Genomic DNA, 24,337 nt, shown 5'->3' with positions numbered 1-24,337 from the left:
ACAAAGCTGGAGATATCACACACCCTGATTTCAAATTATAAAGCTACATTAATCAAAATAGTATTGTATTGGCATAGAAACAGACACATCAATCAGTGGAACAGAATAGAGAGCCCAGAAATAATCCCATGCATATATGGTCAATTAATTTACAACAAAGGAGCCAAGAATATACAATGGAGAAAGAACAGTCTCTTCAATAAATGGTGCTGGGAAAACTGGACCACTATCTTACACCATACAGAAAAACTAACTCAAAATGGATCAAAGATTTAAACATAAGATCTGAAACCATAAAATTAGAAGAAAACATAGGCAGTAAGCTCCTTGACATCAGTCTTGGCAATGATTTTTTGGATTTCACACCAAAGGCAAAGGCAACAAAAGCAAAAATAAGTGAAACTACATCAAACTAAAAATCTTCTGCACAGCAAAGGAAATCAACAAAATGAAAAGGCAGCCTATTGATGGGGAAAGAAATATTTGCAGATCATATATCTGATAAGAGGTTAATATCCAAAACATATAAAAAACTCAAACAACAACTCAATAGCAAAAAAAAAAAAAATCCAATTTAAAAATGGGCAGAAGGGGCTTCCCTGGCAGCACAGTGGTTAAGAATCTGCCTGCCAGTTCAGGGGACACGGGTTCGAGCCCTGGTCCAGGAAGATCCCACATGCCACGGAGCAGCTAAGCCTGTGCACAACTACAGAGCCTGCACTCTAGAGACCGTGAGCCACAACTACTGAAGCCCGCGCACCCTAGAGCCCGTGCTCCACAACAAGAGAAACCACTGCAATAAGAAGCCCGCTCGCCACAGCTAGAGAAAGCCCGTGCGCAGCCATGAAGACCCAATGCAGCCAAAAATAAATAAATTAAAAGTAAATTTAAAAAAATTTTTTTTAAAAATGGGCAGAACATCTGAATAAGTTTTCCAGAGAAGACATACAGATGGCCAATAGGTACATGAAAAGGTACTCAACATCACTCATCATCAGGGAAATTAAAATCAAAACCACACTGAGGTATGACCTCACATCTGTTAGAATGGCTATTATCAAAAAGACAGGAAATAACAAGTGTTGGCAAGGATGTGAAAAAAGGGAACACTTGTGCACTGTTGGTGAGAATTTTTTAAGGCTACTCAAAGAATTAAGTCTTACTACCATACAATCCAGCAATTCCACTCCTAGGTATTTATCCAAAGAAAACGAAAACAGTGACTTGAAAAGATGCACCCCCATGTTCACTGCAGCATTACTTACAAAAGCTAAGATATGGAAGCAACCTAAGTGTCCACCAATGGATGAATGGATAAAGAATATGTGGTACACACACAGAGGAATATTATTAATCAGTAAAAAAAAAGAAATCTTGCCATTTGTGACACCATGGATGGACCTTGAGGGCATTATGCTAAGTGAGATAAGTCAGACAGAGAAAGACAATGTATGATCTCACTTATATGTGGAGTCTTAAAATTTAAAAAGGCTCATAGAGCAGATTAGGAGGGGTGTGTGTGGGGGTGGATAAAATGTATATGGGTGGGTAAAATGGGTGAAGATGGTTAAAAAGTACAGACTTCCAGCTATAAAATAAGTCATGGGTATGTAGTGTGCAGGATGGTGACTAAAGTTAATAATACTGTACTGTATGAGAGTTGCTAAGAGTAAATCTTATAAAGTTTATTTTTCTTGTGATGAACTTTTAACTATGTATGGTGATGCATACATAGCTAATGAGACATATATACAAATATCGAATCATTTTGTTTTACACCTGAAATTAATGTATATACGTGTCAATTATATCTCAATTTTTTTTTAAAAAAGTAAGTGCTATAGAAAAAACTAGCGTTATTATTTAGAAAGCTGGAAACAGGCTTCCAAAAGGGGCCGTTTTCTGTTCTAGCACCTTTCCCAGATTTGAGAAGACTGTTGTAGGAGGAAAAGGTCAACTCAGAAGGGCCAAGAATAAACAAGAGCATTAGTGAAAGAGCTTACACCAGTCCGACCTCCACAGTGACTGACACATAAATGAGATCAGTTCAGAGAGATGCAGAAGAGCACCCTTGGTTTAGAAATAGGCTGCAGATATTTTCAGCTGCACTTAAAGATTTCACTATCCCTGAGCTTCCAGCTCAGACACAGCAGGTAAGTCTCATGTTATGTGTCAACCCCAAGTGGCTGCCTGTGTGCAAGGCTGCAGAGAATTTGAGGCTGTGTCCAGGCTCAGGAAAAAGGGGACAGTGGTGCATTCATAGTGTTGGCCATGTGTTACATATTTGACATCACTGGTCCAGCCTATTGAGATTAAAATAGATAGCTAGTGGGAAGTAGCCGCATGGCACAGGGAGATCAGCTCGGTGCTCTGTGACTACCTAGAGGGGTGGGATAGGGAGGGTGGGAGACGCAAGAGGGAAGAAATATGGGAACATATGTATATGTATAACTGATTCACTTTGTTATAAAGCAGAAACTAACACACCATTGTAAGGCAATTATACTCCAATAAAGATGTTAAAAAAAATTTCAATAAGTAATAGGGTGTGTAAAGAAAGGGCTTCTCGCAAGCGAGAGAACTCTGGCCTGTACATTAGCTTCTGATAGAATGCCTGAATTAAACTCTCTGATACACCAATTAACACTGGGAAAAGGTCTCCAGTGGAGTTCCACAGGGCTCTGTCTTATGTCCTATCCCAGTCAAAATGTTTACCCATGACTTGGAATAAGACATAGAGCGTACATTCATTGGCATATGGAGCCGAGAGAGGCATTTGCTCTGATTAATTGTTTAAAAACTGGAGATTCCTGGGCCTTTGTTCCCATGTGGTGCTGGGGAGGAACTCTGAATGTATCAGGAGCTCAGTGCCCTGGCTAACATCACCTTAAAGGGAAGTTGTGGGGACTAAGATTGGGCTGCCTTGCCAGGTCTTGCCCTTCTGAGAAGGATATGAAAGCCCAGCTTCCTCATACAGGATGACCACCTTCTGGCAGCACAGACCTGCTGGCAAGGTGCGTTCTGGATGGGAGTTGGCAAAGCAGTGTCAGGGCGGGGTCCACTGCTCAATAATAACTGGATGGCCAGGATGCGTGCGGAAGTTGTGGAGCTGCTGGGCCCAGCAACCTAGTGCATTGGGATGCTCTCTGCAGCCTCCCTGCCCTAATGGCCACAAATGCTGCACTTGGGGTAGAGCCATAAGTTTGCAAAGAGGAACAAGAGGACCAGAAGGAACGAAACACTGGGGGAGAGAGCAGTAGCCAAATGAAAGCCACTGCCGCTCAGCACTGCCAGGCGGCGAGTCTGAATCGCTGGCTGTGTCTGGGGAAATTGATTTCCTGTGTTGGTAAGGGAGTGTGCCCACAGACAGCCCTCCCTGGGGGAGGAAAGGGAAGTCCTCGCTCCAAGAGAGTGGAGGAGGCTGGCAGCAGACAGGCCTCCTTCATACTCAGGTGCGTGACTTCACGGCAATCCTGTTAACTTCCTCAGTCTTCCACTGCTTATCATCCCTGCACTGCTTGAAAGGGAGGGAACCTTATGTACCAAATCGTCCACAAAGTAAGCAAAGTAATTTCAAGGCAACAGCATTTCTTCCCCTTTTTTTCCCCATACCTGCTAGCGCACTGACCAAGAAGTAGGCCATAGAAGGGAGTTTCTGGTTGTGGACCACATCCTCTGGGCCTGGACACTCGCCCTGCACACTGTACCCCACTAGCCGCAGGAAGGCCACGAGGTCCCGCTGCTGTGAAGGCTTCAACTTCCCCAGCACCGCCAATGAGGGTGACAGGCTGCTGACTATGTCCTCACACTGTGGGGAGAGATGGCGGGGGGGCGGGGAAGAGAAAAGAGAGATCTAGTAAAGCCATAGGCCAAGCTGGGCACAACACAGGCCTCTGCCCCATGACACACAACCCTTGTAGTGAGATGGAGAGTGGTCCCCAAATATAGGTCCACCTGGAGCTTCAGAATGAGACCTTATTTGGCATCCTTGCAGATGTAATGTAGGTAGGGATCTCGAGATCATCCTAGATTGGGGTGGGCCCTGAATCCAATGGTGGGTGTCCTTTAACAGACAGGAAAGAAGATGGCCATGTGAAGACAGAGATTTGAGCAATGTGGCCAGAAGCCAAGAAATGCCAGAAGCCACCAGAAGCTGGAGGAGGCAAAAAAGGATTCTCTCCTAGAGCCTGTGGGGAAGCATGGCCCTAATGACACCTTGACTTTAGACTTGTGGCCTCCAGAATTGTAAGAGAGTAAATTGGACTTTGTGGTCATTTGTTACAGCAGCCCTAGGAAACTAATACACCCTCTACTTATCACATCGACTACCTTTCTGCAGTTAGAAAACTAAGAACCTGGGAGTAAGAAAAAAAAGAAGCTTTAGGGTTAAAAGGAGGTGGGGAAATTTTAAACACCATTTTATCCCAGCTCAAAGCCTTATCCCAAGAGATCTAGCCCGTCCACATCTCCAGAAAACCATGCGGAGATACTACCTTGAGATGTCTCCGGTCTTACCACTTGTTCCAGAACCAAGAGTAATTCTTCATCAAACAGGACCGCCTGGAGGACGTCGTTCAGAGCTCTCTGTTGCTGCTCTGGCAGCTCCACAAAGGGATGGAAATTCCTCTCCAAGAACAGAGTGGCTGTGAAAGCAGCAGAACATACCCAGTCTCGTGACTTATCTCAGAACGAGGACCAGTAACTCTTGCTTTTTATAGCTAATTGTCCTCTGTTCTTTCATAAACACTTCCAGCTGCACAGTCTTGGAACTCAGAAATAAAGGACGCGTTAAATACCACCCTGCATATTTTTCACTAACCAGTCAAACTACTAAAGGAAGAAGAAAGGAGGGAAGGGAAGAGAGGGAGGGGAGACAGAAAGAGACAAAAAAACAGACAGAAAAGAGGGAAGCCAAGTTTTGTTTCGACTTTATTTTCCTGCTGACTCACTAAACATTAAGTCTAATCAATTATTTTCTGGAAAGGCCATTTAGAAGTATTAAATTATCAAGGCTGAATTACTAAGCATCAGGACTTTACAAACCTTCAGAGTCATCATGCAAATTCCAAAATACATTCTTTTTCATATCTTTCTAATACACTACAGATTTTGTATCCTTTAATATTAAATGCATGCTTTTCAAGGGGCTGTGGCACCGTTTTCATTGGGCAAACACAGGTATTCCACTTTCTCCATTCTTCTTCACCCGTCCTGGAGAATGGGTTAGAATCCCAGCTGGATTACTAATATCCTCTTCAGGATGCTTGAGCCTCTCCCCTTAAAATCTTCCGTTTTCATTTTAAGATAGTCAAAAGTTTCTAGTAATTTAAGCCTAGTGGGAATTTAAAAACAAGATTTGATAAACCAAAGCTTTCATATACAGGGATGCAGACCAATGCATAAATGCACCCTCCACTGATGTCAAATTCCAGACAACAGTTATACTCAAAAACTGCTCTATAAACACAATTAGCTCCTCGCCAGCCCCAGCCTGGAGAGAAGGGCTGTCCTGGCTGGTCTAGGGTCCAAGGGCACAGAGGCAGGTGCCCACCCTACTCCTGCCTCCCCACTCCATGCCAGGCTGACTGGAATGACCAACTTACAGGGTGGACTGGTGGGTAAGGAAATTATAAGAAAGCTCAGCCTGTCTTGTCACTTCCCTGTAGTGCAGTTCAAGGCTGTAGCACCACTGCTGATGCGATTCTAACCCGTGACATTGACATCACTTAAGTGGCAGCTGAAAATCACACCCAATTACCGTGAGGGGGCCTGCAGCCCTACATTAGATGGGAAAGCCTTAAGATTGGGCCTCCACTGCCAATTCTGTCAACACTGATATTTTTGCTACAGAAACAAAAGCATCTATATTCTGGTTTGGGACTCGTTGAAGCCCCACTGATGAGTCTCTCCTCTTACCCTCCAAGCCAGAGATATTTTGAGCTGGTCCTAGCTCTTTTTCCCTAAGCTCTTAATTATTCGTTTCTCTTTTTCCTTGCCCATCTCCTCTTCCACTATATACGGCACTCCTACTAATTCCTGCCCTACCCCCCTACAAAAAACTTTTAAGAAAAACACAAAATGCTGTGGGGAGCGAAAGGAACTGCTGCAGGCAAGTCACAGGTACTGCCCTCCTCCTCACTGGATGCCACGTGGATAAGGGCCTCCAAGAGAGCATTTTGCGATGCTAACAAAGCGTTGCCTGTCTTGGCAATGAAGCCTGGAATAAATGAAACAAATGCAAAACTTGGGTTCTCTCTCCTTGCTGCTGACTAGCTCTTCTTGGTAGTCAGCAAGACTCCTATGGTTCAGATGAAAGAAAATGTTAGGCCCCTAACTCTTCCCCTCCTCAGCCTCCTACCCCTTCCTTAAAACAGGCCATCCAAGACTTGTGGTTCCCTAAGATCTGACCAAGGTGAGTCCTGATGAGTAAACTAGAACTGATTCAGGCACCATCCTGTCTGTTCTCAAATGTTTTCCATCAAATCACTAAGGAGTCACCACTTCTGAAGGACGCATCACCTCCTGGGGTACAGCACTCAATGACCCAGCAGCTCACCATGCCCCAGCCTGCCAGCAATACCTTGTTTTAAAACACTCAGTGGCCCATCCGAGGCAGGCAGCCCTTGCCCAGCATCTGGCATGTCCCAAAACGCAAACTCCCGTAAGGGCAGGAGGTCCAGCAAGGCAGAGTCACTTCTCTCCTGCTCGAAGCCCCCATGCTTCCCTTGCAGGAGGCAGAATCCTGTAATGCAGGAGAAAAGGACAAGCTGGGCATTAGGGTCAGCCTTGTTGGCACATCCCACACCTGGCTTTACCTAAATCAAGCAGGGCAGGGGGACATGTCCACCCTCTTCCGCATACACCCGCTTCCTACACATTATGCTATTTGACCAAAACTCAGCCACTTCCCACAAATACCGGAGAAATGGTTGTTCTTAACATAAGGTTCTTTGAACAGGCAGGAAGCAACCTTTCAAACATCAGAAGTACTTCCTTAGCCTGACTGGAACAAACCAACTCCAACAAACAACCCACCATATTTAACTGAGAAAATTGGAATTTGATTGAGAAATCTGATTTGACTGAACTGATACAGAATTATTGACAATATATTTAGGTGCACAAGTGGTTACGTGGCTCTTGGAGAGTCAGTTATTCTTCATTAATAAACTATTTTCTGCAATTATATGAACGAACCTTACAAACGTGTTGAAAGGAAAATCCATACACAAAAGAATATATTTTATATGAATCTGTATGAAGAGACCAGTCTTTTTTTTAAAGCCTTATCTTTTAGAGATATTTCAATATTTATAGACAAAATAATATAATGCCTACAATTTGCTTCAAAACAATTGAGTAGGGGTGGAGAGAGGTGGGGAAGTTATAGATGAAACATGAATTGCCCTAGTTATTGAAGCTGGATGGTAGGTACATGGGGTTCATTATACTATCTGTACTTCTGAACATGTGTGTAATTTTCCATAATAAAAAGGTTTTAAAAATTATAAAAAGAAATGCCCCTTAAGTACTTCCATATTTGAGGGCCCAACTAAGGTAACTAAGTTGTAGGTAAAAATGCAACAGTGTGTCCTTGCTAAGTAAAAACTGTGTGAACTCAAGAAAGAGGGTTCTCCTTCTAACCCACCTCCTACGGTAATGAAAATAAGAACAAACACAAAAAAACAAATGGCACCTAATTAAACTCAAAAGCTTTTGCACAGCAAAGGAAACCATAAACAAAAGGAAAAGACAACTCCAGGATGGGAGAAACTATTTGCAAAAGAGGCGACCAACAAGGGATTAATCTCCAAAATACATAACAGCTCATACAACTCAACAACAAAACAAACAATCCAATCAAAAAATAGGCAGAAGAACTAAATAGACATTTCTCCAAAGAAGACAGACAGATGGCCAAAAAACACATGAAAAGATGCTCAATATTGCTAATTATTAGAGAAATGCAAATCAAAACTACAATGAGGCATCACCTCACACCAGTCAGAATGGCCATCATCAAAAAAATCTAAAACAATAAATGCTGGTGTGGAGAAAAGGGAACCCTCTTGCACTGTTGGTGGGAATGTAAATTGATACAGCCACTATGGAGAACAGTATGGATGTTCCTTAGAAAACTAAAAATAGAACTACCATATGATCCAGCAATCCCACCACTGGGCATACACCCAGAGAAAACCATAAATCAAAAAGATACATGCACTCCAATGTTCACTGCAGCACTATTTACAATAGCCAAGATGTGGAAGCAACCTAAATGCCCATCAACATAGGAATGGATAAAGAAGATGTGGTACATATATACAATGCAATATAACTCAACCATAAAAAATAATGAAATAATACCATTTGCAGCAACATGGATGGACCCAGGGATTGTCATACTGAGTGAAGTAAGTCATAGAACAAATATCGTATGATACTGCTTGTATGTGGAATCTAGAAAGATGGTACAAATGAACTTATTTACAAAACTGAAATAGAGTTACAGATGTAGAAAACAATCTTATGGTTAACGGGGGAAGTGGGGAGGGATAAATTGGGAGATTGGCATTGACATATACACACTACTGTATATAAAATAGACAGCTAATAAGGACCTACTGTATATAGCACAGGGAACTCTACTCAGTACTCTGTAATGACCTATATGGGAAAAGAATCTAAAAAAGTGGATATATGTATAACTGAGTCACTTTGCTGTACACCTGAAACACACAACATTGTAAAGCAACTCTACTCCAATAAAAAGTTTTTTAAAAGAATGAGGGTTCATTTTATGCTTGTATTTAATAATCTGTGTACAGGCTATGGAATGAGAATGTGGCTGAGCCTAGTACTTGCATGACATGTGAAAGGCATGGGTATTAGCACGTATTTTCAATTGCTGTGGACACTAATGACATCCATAAAGACAGGATGGCTGTCTAAAGACAAAACAAGCTTTCGTTTACTCACCCGACGACCCGCCCACACTCCTAGTCATCCAGGATGCCCCTGGCTCGCTCCACCCTATGCACCAGGCACCTAGGTGGATAAGCGTGAACGGACCCCCAGGGAATGGACCTGGACCAAGGACAAGGACCATGGACAAGGACAAGGACAAGGACCATGACCATTAACACAGTCTCAAATCCTGCCAAGAGCCCTGTGGGGCCCCCAACCATATATTGGGAGTCCAAGACTCCAGCACCACTCTTCCTTTACACATATGCACAGCCCCCCTTGAAGGCATTGCCAACTCCTTCACTCTTTGCAGCATCAGGCACTGCAAGGAGCCAGAGATTCAAAAGGACCACAACCTAGGCCTTGACAATAAGTATGATATGAGTGGAAGAGGTGGACAGGTCACTGAATCCAGAGTGGCAGGTGTGGAGAAAGAAGCAGAAAAGGATTCTTGGACGAAGCAGCGTCTAAGTAGCCCCCTAAAGCCTGGTAGGAATTAGCAGGGCCAACAGGCAGGGAGCACACTCCAGAGGCTCACGGTAAGCGAGAGTGGAGGGTTCCCAGACGGTGGGTTAACCCTGGCTGGATCACTACGTTGGGAGGCGCTGGTGATGAGAAGCAAGGCTGGACACGACGTGCCTGGAAGGGCAGACTTTATCTTGGGACAAAGGGCACCTCAGAAGGGTGTTTGAGTAGGTGAGTGAAGTGACCAAATGTGTATTTTTAAATAATCACATCAGCTACACTGCTAGAATGGGAAAGATTCAAAGCAGAGGAGCCAATTAAGAGTCTGTGATGGGAACGAGGTGGGGGGTGTTGGTGTCGGCCTCTGGACCTGCAGAGAAGTGCACAGACCTGGGAGGGTGGGAAGCACAGGTTCATGTCCACAGGTGCCCAATCAGAAGTCCGTGCTGAAAGGACACTGGTAAATGCCTAATGCTACAAAGCAAAGGCTAAAGTTCAAGACAATGACATAATGTTTCTGATTGGCCATAAGAGGGGGGGCGGTCTGTTGGCAAAGGGAGGGATCGTGGCTGAGAGAACCCCTCGTCAAGGACGGGCTCACAGATGCCTCCCCCAAGGGACACGGAGGGAGTGGCCTCCTCTCGAAGTTTCAGAAGACAGGATCCTCGTGAACTGTACTCCCACCCAGAAGGTGGGAGGAGAGATCGAGCAGCCTCTTAAGGGCCCTTCCAGCCCCTGTAGGGCTGTTTATGAAGCCGGATCAGAACGTTCTGCAGGAAGAGCAACAGAAAACAGAGATGGGAAAAAGAAGCAGAACTGGCTTAAGAATCAGGCAGTGTGTCACACGAACAAGGGCCTGACCACCAAGCTGCACAGACGGGGCAGGCAGCAGCTGGAGAGGGCTTCCTAGGCCAGGGTGTGGGACGTGAGCCAGAGGAACCCTGAGAACTCCCCAGGGCACCTCTGCTCAGCAGCACAAAGAGGAGTTTATTTTCAAGACAGCAGAAGGAAGCCAAGATAAAAGGCTTGAAATTGAAATGCAAACAGGAGAGCCTCGCCAGGCAAGCTTTGTCTTTCCAACCCCATCTGAGAAAAGAGACGCCCCCTGTGGGAGGGATAGGTGCCCCAAGAGAGCTGCATGCAGGGCAGAGCACCTCCACCTCCTCGGAGAAACAGGGAGGGGCTCCCGGGGGGCCCCAAAGCCTGGAATCGCAGCCCCAGCCTGGCCCCCAGCCACCGAAGGGTCCTCAGAGCACTCATGGGCATCCTCGGTGCAGGCCAAGCTTCCAAAGAGCCTAACAAAAGCAACACCTCCACCACCAATCCATCTGGACAGGATAACCAAGGCCTCAGCAGCCTGGGCTGGAGTCCCACAAGCCCACGTGGTCACACAGCTTATCACACGCTGATGACAAAAGCTGGAGGGGCAACTTAATCACCTAATAGGCAGTTTGTTCAGTGGATGGATAGTCTTTCAAAGAGAAAGAATAAGCATGCCCAGGATGACAAAAATTTGGAACCTTGGACCTAAAGGATGCTGGTCACAATTCTTGGTGTTCCTGGTATCCCATACGTCCCTGGCCCAACCCTAGACCAACTTCCTACAACTGGAGCCTTCACTTTTTGTCTCCTCCCTGAAACACAGGCTGCTCTACATGCGAAACGGAAGAGGGAGGGTCGGTGATGGCCCTTCACGTCCCTCGCACACCCGCGGGCTTGCCCACCGTCCCGTAGGACAGTCAGTGTTCCGAGCGCCCACGGCTGCGGCTGAACGGTGTTACCTCGCGTGGCCGAGCGAGCAGAAAGCTGACTCCCGGAAGACAGCCGCAGCCCTGGCCTGGCCCCGCCACCTGACAGAGAACAGCTGGGGGAGGGCAGGAGGCAGCCACAGACATGCATGGCCCGTCTGGCACCCTTTTACAATGTTCTCATCACGCAGAGTTGAAAGTGCACAGGGATGGACAGAGTAGCACAGGGGGAGCCTCCGCTCACGCATCGGCCAGCTGTGATGGGCCCCTCCTCTGCCCCCCGCACACACCTCACGCCGCCATCGTGCTTGAAGCAAACCAGACATATTTCCATTTCATCTGTGAAGAGTTCCCTGTAAATCTCTAAAAACTAAGATGATGCTTTTCATAAACATAATCACAACATTGTGGCCATGCCTAAAAAAGTCAATTATTTATGATGTTACATATAGTAATTCACGTCCCCCAAAAGCAGTCAGACAGTTTTCTTGGGTTTGACACAACCTTTTCCTGGGAAGAGCGTGAGGGAAGAGCCGTGAGTATCTAAGACAAGCCACACCAACTATAAAACCCTATTTTCTTCAAGTGATGCAGTGACCTCCCCCGGCTTTGAACACACCGCTGATCAGACAGCAAGGTCAAGTGCAGCTTTTGGGGCTCCCTACAGGGGACGGGAGGTAAGATGATCACAATGATGACAGTATTATGAATAGCTAAAGTGAGCACTTAATAAGCCACCGCTGTACCAGGAGCTTCACACACCTCATCTAACTTGGTCCTCATCGCAGTCCTGCGAGGGAATGTCTTTCCCTCCCAGACACGGGAAGCTGAGGCCCAGGCGGCTTCAGCAAGCTGCCTGAGACCTCACAGGACCCCGTGGGCCCTGGGGCCGATGCCCAGTCCGTCCGACTGCAGAGCCCACGTTCTTCGCCCTGTGCCCTGTGGGTGAAGCACGCCCCACATCGACATCTGGGCATTCCTCACCAACACCCTCCCACCGCGGCCCTCCGTCTCACTTGTCTTGAGACATCTCCAAACTCTTCCGATCTTTCTTCTCAGTCCCTAGAGCAGCAGGGAATCCTCTACAAGTGTGTGCCTCAGGGGAAGATGGGGTGTCCCTCCGCGATGGCTCACCCGCGTCCAGAGAGCGCTGAGCCGAGCTGCACTCACATACAGCTCGATGACGCCGTAGGCGATGGCGGCGGGAGCCAGGATCACCAGCACCACGTTGCTGTCCTTGATGATGTTCCCATCCTCCGTCGCCGACACCTGTGGGCGAGGGCGCATGCTCCCACCTCCGCGCTCAGACTCCCCCAGGCTTCTCCTGCCCCCACGTGGCCGGCCTAGTGCCTGCGCACAAAGAGTGCCGGGAAAATGCCCGTGGAACGGAGCAGAAAAAGGGACCGACCGGCCGGCAGGGGTCAGGATTTAATCCTTGTCGGCCTCATGATGTCCTACACGTATTCCAAAGTCAATGGCCAACCTGGTGGCACAAAGGCGAGATCCCAGTTTGGGATACAATGACGTTGGGTCTATGGTGCTGAATGAAGAAGACGATACACAAGATAACTTCCCATTTCCCTCATGGAGGATTATGGAAACAACTCTGAAATCCTCCAGAAATCCTCAGTGGTAAGAGCCCGACTAGGAGAACCTAGCTGACAGCAAGATCCCCCGAGCACGTCCTCCTGGACCTCGTGGATGGCACACTGTGCCGTCAGATAAAACCAGGGGAGAGGTACCAGGATGAGAGAAGGGTGGGCAGGAAATGCCGGGTCAGGCACCAAAGCTCTCTCCTTCAAACCCGGTCACAGATATAACCCTTGCCCACCATGGCCTGGGGAGGAAGATGCGAAGCTATTCGTTGCCCAAATGCTGGAAGATCAGAGACATCTTTAGCAACTTGATCCTGGTCACAGTGTGATGCCAGCTGGTCTCCTGACTCCCAGGCAGGCTCCAGGCCTTTGGCGGGGGGGTCACCGTGGATAGAAATATCGGTAGGGCCAGCTGAAGCCATCTCCCATAAGGCCTCATCACTCTGTCCGGCCTGCCCACTCCAGGGAGAGTGCAGCCCCGCACCTGTATCTCCACCTCCTGAATACAACTGTTCTGGGTCCTCTGGTATAATTTGAAAGTTACCCCAAGAAGTAAATCTCTAAGAAAAGAATATCGGGCACCATGGCAAGCTGGAGGGGAGACAGTCTGGGGTTGCAGCCTCCTGTTCCAGTTCGGTTTCACTGAAGCTCAGGGACCAGCTTGGTAAGACTGTCTGTAACTTAATCCAGAAGCATCTGTTTATGTATATAAAGACATATGTACAGATCTTTACCTTCCCTGACTCAATCCATTAGGGATTTAAGGCAGCTAAAGCAAAGGAATCATTTTGAGACCCCTGGCTCTGAGGGGCTCCAGGGGTCATCTGTGCGTCAACCTAGCCAATGCTCACTTGACCCATTTTCTTTGGGGAAAGCACCTGATCCAACCCTGCATGGCCCATCCAAGTGTCCTATCACCCCGGCCTTGGGTTTACTTCAGGAATGAGCACGGACCGGGATGGTCCAGTGAGCGCTAGCCCTGAAGCACTCTTTCCACTGGGGATGAGGTGGGAAGAAAGCCAGGAGCTGCCTCCCCACAAGCTTATATGAGAGGGAATCTACCCCAGGGAAGGCAGCCCACAACCTTCTCTTGAGTCCTGGATCCAGAGGTGACTGAAGCTAGATCACCCCCAAATGTTTCAGTTACACGAGCCAATAAATTCTTTCTTGTTTAAACCAATTTGTGTTGGATTTCTGTTAACTCACCACAGAAAGAATCCTGACGAATGAAGACCCCACCCAAAGAGGCCCCTGACCGAGGCCTCCGTGGCCTCTGACCCGGCACCTCCACCCGCTGGGCGCGCACCTGCACGGTCTTGGTCTGGATCCCCACCGTGTGCCACCGCACTTCTCCTCAATCTGGATGTGCTCGGGTATCACACACTTCCTCGTCGTCACTATCTTCTGTGCCAGGACACACAGGACCTCATGCTTCCTCTCCAGCACCTGCTGCAGCACTGGATTCTTCAGATTTATTGTTCTGAAAAAGAAAAACGCCCGTGAGCGGCCTCGTGCCTCAGGGGAGATAGATGCGGCGTGAATTTTGTGAATTTTCACCTCTCGCACAGCTGGCGGCTGAGGAGCAAACCGGTGACAACCAGCATCGTTTATTTTCTGGTGATGAGAGAGGGGGCGGTTCATCTGGAGAGGCAGAAACCAAAGTCTCCCAAGGCCACCTCAGAGCTGCCAGGGCTCCGGAGAAAGGCTGGACACCTGGGGGCGGGGGGAGGCTCCTGTCAAACAGGAGCAAGAAAGAAAGCCAGCGGGCCTGGCAGCTGCGGCCCATCTGCTCATTTAACCAGAGGCCGCGGGGCCACAGACATCACAGGTGTGGGCAAGTAATACAGGATTACTCTGGGGGGAATGCTGACCAGTGCTTTTCACAGAGGAGAGGGGAACAGGCTGGAAGCACGAACAGCAAGGAAAAACTTGGACTTGAATTTAAAAGGTACTTTTTAATCTGTCTGTCCAGGAAGGACATGTAATCTCTTGGAAGGGATTTTACATCATTTTACAGATGGAGAAACTGAGGCCAGTTAGGCGTGGCCTGCCCAGGTCACCCAGCAGAGACTTGGGGCTCCCAGGTGGCTCCTCTGGGGAATTTCAAGAACAAAGTAAATTTCCATCTACGGAAGATGATTTGTTGCTTAGAAGCAAACGATTAAGTGCCCTCTCTGGAGGTCTTGTTCCATGCTGTGAGTCTATGGAGTGGACAGGAAGAAAACCAAATTAGAGTTAGTGTCAGCACAAAAACAATTACAGTGTTCATCCTGTGTTTTTTTGTTTTTTCTGTGCTAGGCGGGCCTCTCACTGTTGTGGCCTCTCCCGTCGCGGAGCACAGGCTCCGGACGCGCAGGCTCAGCGGCCATGGCTCACGGGCCCAGCCGCTCCGCGGCATGTGGGATCCTCCCGGACCGGGGCACGAACCCGCGTCTCCTGCATCGGCAGGCGGACTCTCAACCACTGCACCACCAGGGAAGCCCCATCCTGTGCTTTTTAAACGATCCAAGGTTAGTTACCTTGAAAGCTCATCACCATCCCCAACAGTGGTGGTCACCCCGCCCCGCAGGCAGACGCAGGTTCTCCAGGCTTCAGCAAGCATCCCCACAACAGAGGCAAGTAGCTGGAAAGGTCCTGTCTCCACGTAAAAAGCTGCCTGGAGTGGAAACAACCCATATCCAGAAACAGATGAACAGGTAGGCCAACGTGGTCCATACACACAATGGGACGTTATTCAACCACAGAATGGAATAAAGCTGACACGCACTACAACACAACCGAACCTTGAAGACATTATGTTGAGTGAAAGAAACCAGGCACAAAAGAACAAATATTGGATGATTTTACTTATATGAAATAACTAGACTAGGCAAATTTAGAGCCACAGAAAGTAGATTTGAGGTTACCAGGAGCTGAGGGAGAGAGAATGTGGGGTTCTTGCTTGACGGCTACAGAGTTTTTGTTTAGGGTGATGAAAAAGTTCTAGAAATGGATAGTGGTGATGGCTGCATGACAGTGTGAATGTACTTAATGCCACTGAACTGTACACCTAAGAATGGTTAAAATGGCAAATTTTATATTTTATCACACACACAAAAAAAAGTAAAGACAGGAAAGACTGTTCAATCTCAGTAGTGGTCAAAGAAATGCAAATTATAACAATGTTTCACACATATTAACTAAGTCATAAAGATAAATTGACAACAACAATGAAATTTGGCTACAAACTTAAAGAAATGCATGCATTTGGGAAACCCAGAGGATGGTACACCGTGTGATCGGGAAAGGTTTCCAAAGAGCACCTCATTTTTCATCTCCTGGTACTCGGGTTCACCATTCCAGCCGCTCTACTAACAATCTCCCACCTTAGGAGAATCAGCACCTTTAACCTCCTGTTTCGTACAGTTTGCAGTTTATCCGGAGGATGAACGGGAAGAGGGGGAACCCATGAGAGACTAGCTCTAGGTGTTTGGACAGGCACATGTCACTCTAATTTCCAATCAGAAAGAAGAACTAACCAAAGGCTCGGCCTGCCCCCCGGAACCAGAGTAGGGCCTGAAGCAATCCTGCGGTTTTGCGGCCAGCTCCCAAAGGGTTGGACCCAAAAGAACACATCTGAAGGCGAGGGCAGGGGAGTACACACTGAATGGGGGAGAAGAGCGCCACTTCCTCACCCAGCGGAACTTGCTGCCCTCCCCCACCCCGTTCTCCCATGAGATCACCCGCCTCCCACGTGCCCGCAGCTCTGTGCAACACAGACATCTGCAGTCAACGTGCAGGTGGGTCCCAGCTTCATCTCCTCCTCGCTGGGTCACTGCCTCTCGTCTCTGAGCCTCAGGCTACACACCTGTCAAGTAAGGGTTGGCTACTAGGCTCACTTGTAGTGACCCACACTGTACCCATCTGAAAATGTTTCTTTCCTTCCACTACTGGCAGGGAGGCCAAATCAAGTTCCCTCTCCAGGCTGGCCAAAGATATGGCCACAGTTTTCAGGGGAGCCTTCGGCCGGGGAGCAGACCCTCCAAGCAGCTAAGAAAACAGCTATCCGGATACAGGCCCGGAGTTCCTGGGGGAGGAGAGCAGGCAGGAGCTGCCGGAGGCAACAGGTGGGGATGCACTTGGAAGCGTGGCTCCATGCCCGGCACGGCTGCCAGGGACCAGGCTGTGGGCCAGGGAAGCCAGCGGGAACAGAGGCTCCTCTCCTAAGGTACCTGAAAGCTCCCCAGGCCCAGCCCTAATGAAGCTGCCTCCTTCCCAGTCTGAAGCTTTAATTTCCATTCTCTTTACTTCTAAGCCTTGGAAAGCCAAATGCAAACCAGACAGAAGAAACCCAGAGAAGACTTTTAAAGCTCTTAACAATATCCAAAAGGAGGGAAGCAGTTTTCTTTCCCAACACATAATGCAGCCCCCAGGACCCCTCCCATAGAGACAAGGGGAGGGCATGCTTTCCAAGCAGACGCCCATCCCAAACTCACTCATTTCACTCCACAGATAACTGGGTCCTATTACGTTCTGGGCTAAATGCTGGAGATTCTCAGTGAGCAAGACCAAGGTGAGCACTGTTGCCACGACCCTCCTGTGTAATAGCCCTTGATCATAACATGTCCTAGAGGAATAGGGCTTCAAATGGAGTTCTGATAAGGCTCTTTAAAAAGTAATGTGCCTCATGACAGAGTAGGGGCAATCAGCTCTTAACCTGTCTTCTGTGGAGAAATTATGAAACTACAAGGGCCCCAGGGGACTAGTTCTGAGGTAGAAAACCAGTTTCATCTTGAATACCACCTCTGATGGATCCATCAAGGATCGCTGCCTAGCTGCCGGGAAAGGATTCTAAGGCTGGGTCTAGGCCAGGAGTCAGTGAGGAGTGAGAAAGCCATGACTGACTCACAAAGTTTGCACAGGCCTGGGAGGGGACGTGGTCCTGATCACTCAGATCTAATCCAGTGTCTGTGCTCAGAAAGGGAGACTGTGGTCCTCAGAGGTTACAAACTGGCCTGAATCCCATGGCACACATCTTCTGACTCTCAGACCAGTGATCTTTCCACCACACTGCTCTAAAAACTGACGGCAAGAGGCTAGGGTGCAAAGGCAAATTCTGAAGAAACCGTGCAAGATTGCAGGGGGTTTGTTCCACCATCTCTCCAGGAACAGAGATTGGGACATTACAAAGAGCCCAAAGATGGTGGCTGACCTGATACTGCAGAAGTATTAAGCAAGAATTACTAACCCACAGAAATGTAGCTATGTACTGATGGTTAAGGCTCTAGCAATTTCGGTATCTCTCCTAAAGGGTTTTGATTTATTGGCTAACACTAAAGGAGAAGTGTGTTCGCAGGCCAGCTGTACAGTGGAAAAATTAGAAAGGCTGTGGAGATTAGGTCCATGCACATTGCTTGTAAACTTGGCTTTGCTCTTCTGACACTTCATTAAGCAGCAAAGTCTGCTTCTCTTTTGATAGCCAGCCTCCTCCAGTCTAGAGACCTGACTAGAGTTTAATTTCGGTAACCACCTCCTCAACCCCCGAAGCACATGCCTCTGCTTCTTCCACCGCCTGCTTATCCCCCCGGGGGACGGTCCTTGCCCCGTTAGAGGCTGTACGCTCCCAGAGCGGGCAGGGGAGGGGGCAGCACTTCCACCAAGTCCGTTTTGCTTCTGCAGGCACCGCACTGCGAACCGGGGGCCTGGAGGGCTCTGACCCCCCGAGTGTGACGAACCACTAGCTGCCTCCCCCGATTTTGTTCCGGTTTGGGAGCCTGGTACAGGGGCGTGGAAGGGGCAGCCCAGACCCACAGATGAGTCTTGGCCCTCCCCGGTGACTCTGCTCTTCTTACCAGGGATTGGGTAGGATGGGCCATCTGTGGCAATTCTGGCCATTGAGACTTGAGGAAAAGTCTGTTGGGGGCTCCTGGGAGGCTCTTTCTCTCTCTTAAAAAGAGGCACAAGGAAGAGACTACTTTTCTGCCTCTGGGCTTTGTCTGCAATGCAGTCGTTTGGGCACCAAAAGGAGAACTGGGCAGCTGGGACAAGAAACGCATGGAAACTACCACCAAGGGGTTCCACGGGGCCACTGAATTAACCAGCCACCAGGAACCTCAGGTGAAGGTGACTCACCCTACCTGGGGAGGTTTTCTTATGTGAGGTAATAACAGATTTTCTTTGCAACTAAGGACACTCTACCTGGTCCATGAAGTTATTGTCACCTTTATTTTACAGAGGGACAAAAGCAGAGAGAGCTTGTGAGCCAGGGACCCAAAGGCACACAAGCTGACCAGGACCAGAAGGAGAATGCAGCTGAGCCTAGCCAACCCCGAAGCCCTATGTCTTTCCATCTTCTGTCTCCCTCCTTGACTTCCTCTGGGCCCCGTACACAGAAGGTGCTTCATGTGTGCTTGAGAACGAACAAGCAACCTCTCCGCTCAACCCTCCTGGGAAAGCTCCCCAGAGACTAGCAGCGGATCATCTTGGAAACCCAAGCAGCCACCACCGGCTGGCTCCTTCCCACCAACAAAGTCTCCATTTCAACCATAAAAGGAACTTCCCACACACCCACCAGAGATGATGAACCTGGAGCCAGTGCCAGGGCCAGGAAGTCTCTAGAAACTTGAGCTGCTCTGCCCTGGGCTCCAGTTCCACATGGTGAGGAGAACCCTTCTCTGTGTCACAGGGCTGTGACTTCAGGACTGTAAACTGCCTGAAAAAAATCAAAATTAGGGCACAATGCCAACCACACATTATTAGCAAAGTGACGGGGTCACCCTCGCCTCTGTGCACACTGCCGTCTATTCGATACCTTATCTCACTCACTCACAACCAGCGAGAGAAAGGAGAAAAAGGACTAAGCCATTACAGACGTTCAGCCTTTCAGATGGAGTAACTAATTCACTGCCACCTGCAGACGCAGCAGGTCTGAGAGATGATAAAACCGAATGAGGCTGATGCAGGGAGTTGAGCTCATGTGGGAGCCTGTGGGCCAGGTTTTGCCTTTCAAGCTCTGTGCATCCACAGCTGGATGGGAAAAATCACGTGTTTTGTGGACCTGGGCTTCCATCTCGAGTCCAGGCAAATTAATTACCCTCTGCATCTCAGATGCAAAATACAGATGAACCAAGTATTCTTCCAACCCAATGGTGCTGACTGTACTGGAGGCACCGTGTGGGCGCAGAGAGGATGTTCCAGGAGGAACGCAGGCACGGAATCAGGCAGCTATGACAAGCGTTACCCCACAAAGGGGTTGGTGGCCCTGTAGGGAGACTGTGGGGTGACATGACTGCTGAAGGAAATGAGAGCACCTCTGAGCTGCTGGCCAGGTGAAGCAGAGGGACAGAGTCCGCGTGTGGACTCTGTGTGCCTGTGCGGATGCGAGTGAGAGTGACAGAGCCTTCAGACAGGGCTAGGAGGTGAGAGAGAGCCTGGGGCGTTGACGCCGGGGATTGAAATCCGTTCAGGCGACTGGCCTGGAGTGTGTGAGGGGAGGAGGGTGTGGATGTCATCCCAGGACAGGGAAGAGCACAGAAGGGCACGTGCCAGGCAGGGACACAACCCGATGGGCTGCCATGCGGAGAATCAAGTGAGTGCAGAGGGACCAGCCGGGAGACTCCTGGGACATCCAGGTGAGAGACGGTGGAAACCTGCACCAGGACAATGGTTGTGAGGCTGGGGCACTGAGAACAGGTAGGACAGATATTCAAGAGGCAGAATCAACTAGCGGGAGACTAGGCATGGGAGGGAAAGGAGGGAATGAGCCCCGTCTGATGCTCAGATTTTGGCTGAGATAACTGGACCTAATGCTGCAGCAACCGGCACCTCAGAGGGAGTCGGGCAGCAAAGCGGGTAGAGAGAGACGAGAAGTTCAGTGATGGGCGTCAGACATGATGTGAAAGCCCTGGTGGAATAAACATCTGCTTGCCTGAACTCTAACTCTCGACTCATTCCAACCAACACAGTTTTGTATCAATACATCACATCTTGTCAATATTAAAACACACATTTTTTTTCACATCTCAGAAATCAGGATTTTTTCAAATGACATGGTTTAGTTGCCAGTGTTCTTTCTTAGCGGTACATAAAATAGTGATGCTTCTTACGATGGATGAAATCTTGGATTTGATGAAATAATGTCTATCAACCTTAGAAGAAAATAGTACATGAATGTCTCTCCTTATGACTTAAATCCTACCTAGTTCCAAAAAGATCTGAAGTAGCCTTTCACAATAAAGCTCACAGGACAGGATGATTTCTGTAAAAAGACAAAAACGACTCCTGGGATCGAATATTGGAAAGAATGCTCAGAAGGCTTTGTCTCCCACAGGAGGAGTTCAGCTCAAATAAAAACAATAGAAGGTCAAACAGCCTTTTAGAAGCTTCCAATCCTAAGAACTAAAACCCAAACCAGGAGACACAATAAACTAGGGGAAAAATTTAAAAAGCAGCAATAAAATGACCAACTTTCAGACATCACAGAGACGGGTATGGCCTGGGGGGGGTCTCAGGAAAGACATCTTTTAAAAAGAGTGGCTCTGGGGCTTCCCTGGTAGCGCAGTGGTTGAGAGTCCGCCTGCAGATGCAGGGGACGCAGGTTCGTGCCCTGATCCGGGAAGATTCCACATGCCGCAGAGCGGCTGGGCCCGTGAGCCATGGCCGCTGAGCCTGCGCATCCGGAGCCTGTGCTCCGCAACGGGAGAGGCCACAGCGGTGAGAGGCCCGCGTACCGCAAAAAAAAAAAAAAAAAAAAAAAAAAAAAAAAAAAAAAAAAAAAAAAAGAGTGGCTCTGGTGGGTCCTTGAGAGCTTCACTGTTGCTCTTCCCAAAAAGAATATGACGAGAGACAGGGCCCATTAATACGTTACTGATATTGCTCAAGAGCTTCTTACATCTTGATTCAAGAACTGAACAAGCATCTCCTGTGACAAAAGAAACATTCTGAGAGAAGAGCCTACGTGCTTTCCAGACTTTGCTGAGGCACAGCACATGTCTGGGTCCACTCTCATTTGGGGAGAAGCCAGGCTGCTGCCACATGCAGGAACCAGAGCCTCTCTGACTCACTGAAGGTAGTGAGTCCTTCCATGGCGGGGTTCACGATGCAGACCACACGGCTGCCTGCCTCCCCTCCACAGACGAGCAAAACAAGGGCTCCAGGACGTCAGCATCAGAAACCCGAAGGGCTTCACTTAATTTCTCTTCTGAAACTGCCTCTCCCGCCCCATCACCAAATGCTAAGTTACCCCTTACCTTCCCACAGCTCTGACCTTTCCCAGCTTCTGTAACCAGGCTCTATTGGGGGCTGGTCAGAATAGCAGTAATTATGGAAGTGCTCACACTAATAGCTACAATTTTTGAGCACCTGCCATGTGCCATATGCTTTGTTTATATGCCCTCATTTAATTCCCACATAAACTCCTTGGGAACAAGAATCCCATTTTAGTAACAAAATTCTGGGCGGTGAAGGCAGAAAAAGATGGTTCCTATGTCTTGGTCTAAAAAATGTATATCTTTTTTAAGCCAGGAGTTGGGGGGTGGTTTATTAGTGTTTGTTGTATACTTCTATGTTTCCACAACCAATTTTTTTTCATTAAAAAAATATAAGCCTGAAGTTTACTAGTCAGCCTAAAAATACCACCAACACTACCACCAAGAGAAGAGCAGGAAAAGGTGCTGATTGACACTAATACCCCCAGACCCCGAGATGCCTTCACCTGATTTATTTTGACTATTTAAAGGCTGCCCCTGGGGAGAAACAAAGAAATAAGAGAATAAGCAAAAGACCAAGATTCAGGAAACTCTTGTTCTCCAAGTACATGTGGCCAGAGGTCTTCAAATTGTTAGGCACAAAATCTATTAAAAATAATGGTGTCACTGGTCAGAATGGGCATCATCAAAATATCTACAAATAACAAATGCTGGAGAGGGTGTGGAGAAAGGGGAACCCTCTTGCACTGTTGGTGGGAATGTAAACTGATACAGCCACTATGGAGAACAGTATGGATGTTCCTTACAAAACTAAAAATAAAACTACCATAGGACCCAGCAATCCCACTACTGGGCATATACCCAGAGAAAACCATAATTCAAAAAGACACATGTGCCAAAATGTTCATTGCAGCTCTATTTACAATAGCCAGGACATGGAAGCAACCTAAGTGTCCATCAACAGATGAATGGATAAAGTTGATGTGGCACATATGTACAATGGAATATTACTCAGCCATAGAAAGAAACGAAATTGAGTTATCTGTAGTGAGGTGGATGGACCTAGAGTCTGTCATACAGAGTGCAGTAAGTCAGAAAGAGGAAAACAAATACCGTATGGTAACACATACATATGGAATCTAAAAAACAAACAAACAAAAATGGTCACGAAGAACCTAGGGGCAAGAGAGGAATAAAGATGCAGACCTAGAGAACGGACATGAGGACACGGGGAGGGGGAAGGGTCAGCTGGGACAAAGTGAGAGAGTGGCATGGACATATATACACTACCAAATGTAAAACTAGGAGCTAGTGGGAAGCAGCTGCATAGCACAGAGAGATCAGCTCAGTGCTTTGTGACCACCTAGAGGGGTGGGATAGGGAGGGTTGGAGGGAGGGAGATGCAAGAGGGAAGAGATATGTATAACTGATTCACTTTGTTGTAAAGCAGAAACTAACCATTGTAAAGCAATTATACGCCAATAAAGATGTAAAAATTAATTAATTACAAAAAGAGAGTCATGTACCAAAATGTTCATTGCAGCTCTATTTACAACAGCCAGGACATGAAAGCAACCTAAGTGTCCATCGACAGATGAATGGATAAAGAAGATGGGGCACATACGTACAATGGCATATAACTCAGCCATAGAAAGAAACAAAACTGAGTTATTTATAGTAAGGTGGATGGACCTAGAGTCTGTCATACAGGGTAAAGTAAGTCAGAAAGAGAAAAACAAATACCATATGCTAACACATATATATGGAATTTTTTTTTAAATGGTTCTGATGAACCAAGGGTCAAGACAGGAATAAAGACACAGACAGAGAGAATGGACTTGAGGACACGGGGAGGGGGAAGGGTAAGCTGGGACGAAGTGAGAGAGTGGCATGGACATATATACACTACCAAATGTAAAATAGATAGCTAGTGGGAAGCAGCTGCACAGCACAGGGAGATCAGCTCAGTGCTTTGCAACCACCTGGGGGGTGGGATAAGGCGGGTGGAGAGAGATGCAAGTGGGAGGGGATATGGGGATATGCGTATGCATATAGCTGATTCACTTTGTTATACAGCAGAAACTAACACAACACTGTAAAGCAATTATACTCCAAAAAAGATGTTAAAAAAATAAAAATAAAAATAATGGTGTCAGAGAAGGATGTGAGCACACCTCCTCTCATGAAAACACCAAAATCACAACTAACTGCTGAACAACCATCTACAAAAAACCACTGGAACCTACCAAAAAAGATAAGCTACATCAAAAGACAAAGAAGAAGCCATAACAAGACAGTAAGAGGGACATAACTGTGATAAAATCAAATCTCACACCTCCTGGGTGGGCAATCCATAAACTGGAAAACAACTACATTG

The 24,337-nt window shown here is 47.6% G+C and overlaps 1 protein-coding gene across 1 annotated transcript in view; it reads right to left on the bottom strand.

Annotated features, from left to right (window-relative positions):
• The window catches only part of GSDME (gasdermin E), a 71,693-nt gene that overhangs the window by 10,785 nt on the left and 36,571 nt on the right, over nucleotides 1–24,337 (bottom strand). The window contains 6 exon segments of the mRNA XM_059073975.2: nucleotides 3,613–3,808; nucleotides 4,516–4,643; nucleotides 6,581–6,742; nucleotides 12,347–12,449; nucleotides 14,082–14,111; nucleotides 14,114–14,255. Coding sequence (XP_058929958.2) covers nucleotides 3,613–3,808; nucleotides 4,516–4,643; nucleotides 6,581–6,742; nucleotides 12,347–12,449; nucleotides 14,082–14,111; nucleotides 14,114–14,255 — 761 coding nt within the window.

The sequence above is a fragment of the Kogia breviceps genome, chromosome 9 (genome assembly GCF_026419965.1).
Source record: "Kogia breviceps isolate mKogBre1 chromosome 9, mKogBre1 haplotype 1, whole genome shotgun sequence".
Taxonomy (NCBI): Eukaryota; Metazoa; Chordata; class Mammalia; order Artiodactyla; family Physeteridae; genus Kogia; species Kogia breviceps.
Note: the sequence above shows the minus strand (reverse complement) of the source record. Positions and strands in the feature narration are given on the sequence as shown.